The sequence below is a fragment of the Garra rufa genome, chromosome 13 (genome assembly GCF_049309525.1).
Source record: "Garra rufa chromosome 13, GarRuf1.0, whole genome shotgun sequence".
In the NCBI taxonomy this organism is placed as follows: Eukaryota; Metazoa; Chordata; class Actinopteri; order Cypriniformes; family Cyprinidae; genus Garra; species Garra rufa.
This window is the reverse complement of record NC_133373.1, coordinates 45,821,508-45,826,803: the sequence shown is the minus strand read 5'-3', so window position 1 is coordinate 45,826,803 and position 5,296 is coordinate 45,821,508. Positions and strand designations below refer to the sequence as shown.

At 33.6% G+C, this 5,296-nt stretch overlaps 1 protein-coding gene across 1 annotated transcript in view; it reads right to left on the bottom strand.

Moving 5' to 3' along the window:
- Nucleotides 1-3,070: 3,070 nt before the first annotated feature.
- Nucleotides 3,071-5,296, bottom strand: part of LOC141348581 (interferon regulatory factor 4-like) — a gene marked incomplete at its 5' end in the record, with an annotated part of 7,224 nt that continues 4,998 nt past the window's right edge. Inside the window, 2 exons of the mRNA XM_073852857.1 lie at nt 3,071-3,244; nt 3,333-3,439. Of these exons, the coding sequence (XP_073708958.1) occupies nt 3,071-3,244; nt 3,333-3,439 (281 nt within the window). The remainder of the gene's footprint in view (nt 3,245-3,332; nt 3,440-5,296) is intronic.

The window sequence follows — 5,296 nt, the reverse complement described above, 5'->3', positions numbered from 1 at the left end:
GAAGAGATAAATGACTCCTGTTTCAATGATTGAATATTCATTTAACGCAAATATTTGTTCTTTTAATACCAGAGTTCTTTGAATTTGACTTTTTGAAATTTAAAGCATGGAAACCCCATTAAAATAACTATATTCCTGAAGAGGTACTTGAAACAACAGTTTAAAAAAAAACAATATACGTTTTTTGCTTTTTTCAGTTTATGTCATAAAACTAGCAAGCTAAGCCAGGGGGGTATTCCATAAAGACAAGTTTACCAAATAAGTCAGGCTTATTTCAGTTAGTCTGACTTATTTTGAGCCAAACCAAGTGACAATAAGTCAGACTAACTAAAATAAGCTTGACTTATTTGGTAAACTTGTTTTATGGAACACCCCCCAGTAGTAGTACTGACAGTGTCGTGAAAACATGGCTGAAGAGGCGAAAAGAGGAACAGGTGAAACGAATCAATTGATTGAGTAATTTACGCTGGAGCCGCTCTGATTGATTCAAACACCTGCCTTTTGTACTTCAAATTGTGTATCGCAAAATCATTTGATTCAGATAGGTACTTTCAGATCGTGAACAATTTAACTTGGATCTGGACTTTGTATATCGTGAATCATTTGATTTAGATCGGGACTTCAAATTGTGTATCGCAAAATCCTTTGATTCAAATTGGTACTTTCAAAACGGGAACGATTTGACTTAGATCGGAACTTCGTGTATCGTGAATCATTTGATTTAGATCGGGATTTCAAATCGTGTATCGCGAATAGTTTGATTCAGATCAGGGATGGAAATTAGCACCCGCCACTAGCCAAATGCGGGTGATTTTGTGTTGTGGCGGGTAAACTCGCTTCACCCACCGGCCACCGTGCAAATTTTCCACCAAAACTTGCAATTCTAAGAAAAAGTTAGAATTTGTGAAAAATAAACTTGCAATTCTAAGAAAAATGTCAAAATTAAAAAAAAAGAATTAACTTGCAATTCTGAGAGAAATGTCAAAAAAATAAACTCGCAATTCTGAGAAAAATGTCAAAATTAAAAAAAATAAAATAAACTCGCAATTCTGAGAAAAATGTCAAAATTAAAAAAAACAAAAAAACTTGCAATTCTGAGAAAAATGTCAAAATTAAAAAAATAAACTTGCAATTCTGAAAAAAATGTCAAAATTAAAAAAAATAAACTCGCAATTCTGAGAAAAATGTCAAAATTAAAAAAAATAAATAAACTTGCAATTCTGAGAAAAATGTCAAAATTAAAAAAATAAACTTGCAATTCTGAAAAAAATGTCAAAATTAAAAAAAAATAAACTCGCAATTCTGAGAAAAATGTCAAAATTAAAAAAAATAAATAAACTTGCAATTCTGAGAAAAATGTCAAAATTAAAAAAAATAAACTTGCAATTCTGAGAAAAATGTCAAAATTAAAAAAATAAACTTGCAATTCTGAGAAAAATGTCAAAATTAGAAAAATAAATAAACTTGCAAATCTGAGAAAAATGTCAAAATTAAAAAAAATAAACTTGCAATTCTGAGAAAAATGTCAAAATTAAAAAAAATAAATAAACTTGCAATTCTGAGAAAAATGTCAAAATTGCAAGAAATAAAGTTACACTTGTTAGAAATAAACTAGCAATTCTCAAAATAAAATAAAATAAAACATGAAAGAGTCAAACCGGCCGCTAACAGTCATCATTTCCAGTCCTCAACTACCACAGAGAATGAGCGCCTCACGCCGTTACAACTAATTACACTGATTCTAGTCCAGCTGGACTCAAATACTTTAACTCTGGGGTTTTCAAACCTGTTCTGGAGGACCCTCAGCACTGCAAATTGGGTATGTTTTCCTAATCAGACACACACAATTAAGGTCGTACAGTCTTAAGTTTAAATCTCTCAATGGAATTCTAAGTTAGAATTGTGAGAAATGAAATTGCATTTCTAAGAAAAGAGTTAGAATTCGTCTAAGAATAATGTCAAAATAGCCAAAAATAAACTGAATTATTAACTTAATAAACTAAATTGCAGAATTGCATAAAATAAACTTGCATTTCTAAGAAACAATTTAGAAAAATAAACTTGCACTTCTAAGAAAAATGTCAAAATTGCAAGAAATAATCATGCATCGCGAATAGTTTGATTCAGATCAGTACTTGAAATCACAAATCATTTGATTTAGATCGTAACTTTGGAGCAGGTTTGCAAATCTTTTGGTTAAGATCTGAACTTCAGAGCACGAAACACAAATCATTTGACTCAGATCAGCACTTTGCTGCATGTATTGCGAGTGATATTCTTTAGATCAGGATTTTGGAGTGGGTTCGCAAATCTTTCTTTCACTTTTATTTTTCTTATTAATTTGTTTTATTAGTATATTTTAATTTATCGCTTTTTAGAATTTGAAATATGAGACATTGTTTGATAAGTGAGATTTTTGATTGAAGTCCTTGAAAATCAAAAAAGTAGTGCCTAAACAGTCCTTGTAAGTCTTGGAATTTCCTTTTACAGCATCTTAATACTTTTTAACATTTGACAATAAGCACTCATTTCTTAACATTAGTTATTCTTACAGCATTTCTTAACCTTTGTTAGAAATACACTTGTGTATTGTTTATTTGATTGCAAAGTAGTTCCTGAAATGTTTATCACCACATAATATATAGTTTCACATACAATGTTTTTAAAATGTTAGGTCCCGTTTACAGTATTATGTGGATATTTTATTCCAGAAACACAAAGAAATACATTTATTTTGAACTGATTTTGTCCCTGAGACGCTGTTGAATCACAGTTTACAACATAAAAACAGTACAAGCAGAGAAAGTAAAATATAAAGCACAAAAACATAAACATGATTAAAGTCACAGAAATATTTCTTAATTTATTTCATCATTTTTTTTTGAATGATTTTTCATATATATCTATATAAAATATATTTATAAAGCATTTTTCCCTTGATTGATTAATTGATTTTCAAACTCTGTTTTAATGCATTGAATTGCTAACATGGCTTGGCAACAGTTTATTAATATTATTAACCATATATCAATAAATTGGTGTCTTGAAGTGTCTTGTAACGCTTTTAGGGTCACTCTTGTATGAAGTTGCCATGCGTCTGGTGTTCGCTGATGACAGGATACTCTTGGTGGGTGGGGTAAAAATGCTCAGGGGTCAAAGGTGACAGTTCATGGGTGCTCCTCATGTAGTTCATGCCACCCTGCTGGAGGAGCAGCAGCAGCTGACGGGCAAACAGCGGCTCCACCTGTAGGACAGAAGAAGTACAGCTGTGTTTAGTCATGTAGAGGCCAATATTTCTTGTAAGAGTGAATGAAAAGGTCAAAGGTCGTTACCTGCACCGTCAGGGATTTCTTGTCTGCGGAGGGGTCACAGCACTCAAAAAACAGCTGCACATGGAAACGCGGGGGAGGACGAGCATGCAGGAAATAACCCTGGAGCTCTGCAGAAATGAATGCATTTTAGATTAAATGGAGAGTTCAGCCAAAAGTTTACTCACACTTTATGTCGTTCCAAACCTGTAATACTTTTGTTCATCTTTGGAACACAAATGAACATATTTTCAATTAAATCTGAGAGATTTCTGTTCCTCCATTGACGGTGTATACAACTGTGACCTGTGTTGCCAAGTCTGCGTTTTTTCCAGCGGAATTGGGCTGTATTTATACTGTTGCTGCGGGTTGTTTTTTAGTCCATGGGTTACTCCAGAATGCTATTTCGATGGATGGGACCCCCTGACAGAGAAAAACTGGGCAAAAGCTATGATTGGTCTCCAAATGGAAATTGAGCTGAAATTATTTTGCAGACCTGGCAACCCTGACTACTTTGATCCTTCAAAAAGAATGAATTTAGTGGTTTATTCCATATTTTCCAATAAGATTTGAATGCTTTATAAGATAAATTCATTTAATTTAGACTTACATTCATGAAACATTAACAGAAGTTCAACTAAACTTGCTTGACGCACAAACCTCACTACTTCTTATGAAAGCTCAAATGTGCCTGCTTTACTCAAGAATCAACTTTATTGATTCACACAACTTCCATTTGCCATGATGTGTGTTAGTTATTGTTTATATGTGAATAAAGTTCAATAATATCTTTATGAACTTTCTGAAGCATCAAAATGGTAGTCAGGGTTGCCAGGTCTGCGATACTAAAATCAGCCCAACTTTTTTTTCTCCCAATGGAAATCGCATTCCGGTGGGTGGGTGTTGGACGGGAAGATCACTTTAACCCATGGACTAAAAAACAACCTGTTGCAACAGTGTAAAAGTAGCCCAATTATGCGGAAAAACCATAGACTTGGCAACACTGGTGGTAGATGGTAACGCTGTCAATAAAGGGACAAATCTCTAAGGTTTCATTAAAAATGTCTTTGTGTTCCGAAGATGAGTAAAAAGTAAACGATGTCATAAATTTAATTTCCCTTTAACTATTAAATCTATTAAAACACTGTTTAATATCTTTTTTTATGATCTTTTTGAAGTGTCAAAGTGGTAGTCAGGGTTGCCAGGTCTGCAAAACAAAATCAGCCGAACTTTTTTCCTAATTTTTTCACTCCGTGGAAATACTATTCTGGTTGGTGGGTATTGAAGGAGGAGATCTCTTTAACCCGTGGAATAAAAAAATAGTGTAAAGGTAGTCGAATTATGCATGAAAACTATGGACTTGGCAACACTTGTGGTAGTTGTTGCGTAGACCATCAATAGAGGGGCAAATCTCTCAGATTAAACATCTCTTTATCAACTTTGTCAAAAGTGTCAAAGTGGAAGTCACGGTTGCCAGGTCTGTGGAACAAAATCAACCCTACTTTTCTCCGCATCCCAATATTTCTCAATGGAAATATTATTCTGGTAGGTGGGTATTGTAGGGGGAGATCGCTTTAACCCGTGGATTGAAAAAACAACCTGTGGCAACAGTGTAAAAGTAGCCGAATTATGCACTAAAATCATGGACTTGGCAACACTGGTGGTAATTGTTGCGTAGACTGTCAATGGAGCAATAGAAGTCTCACAGATTTCATTAAAATATCTTCATTTGTGTTCTGAAGATGAATGAAAGGTTTGGAACAACCTACGGTTGGGTAAATGATTACAGTAATTTATTTTTTAAAATATATTAAAATGCTGTTTAATATCTCTTTATGAACTTTTTGAAGTGTCAAACTGGTAGTCAGGGTTGCCAGGTCTGCTAAACAAAATCATCCCAAAATTTCTTCGTGAAAATATTATTCTGGTAGGTGGGTATTGTAGGGGGAGATCGCTTTAAACCATGGATTGAAAAAACAACCTTTGGC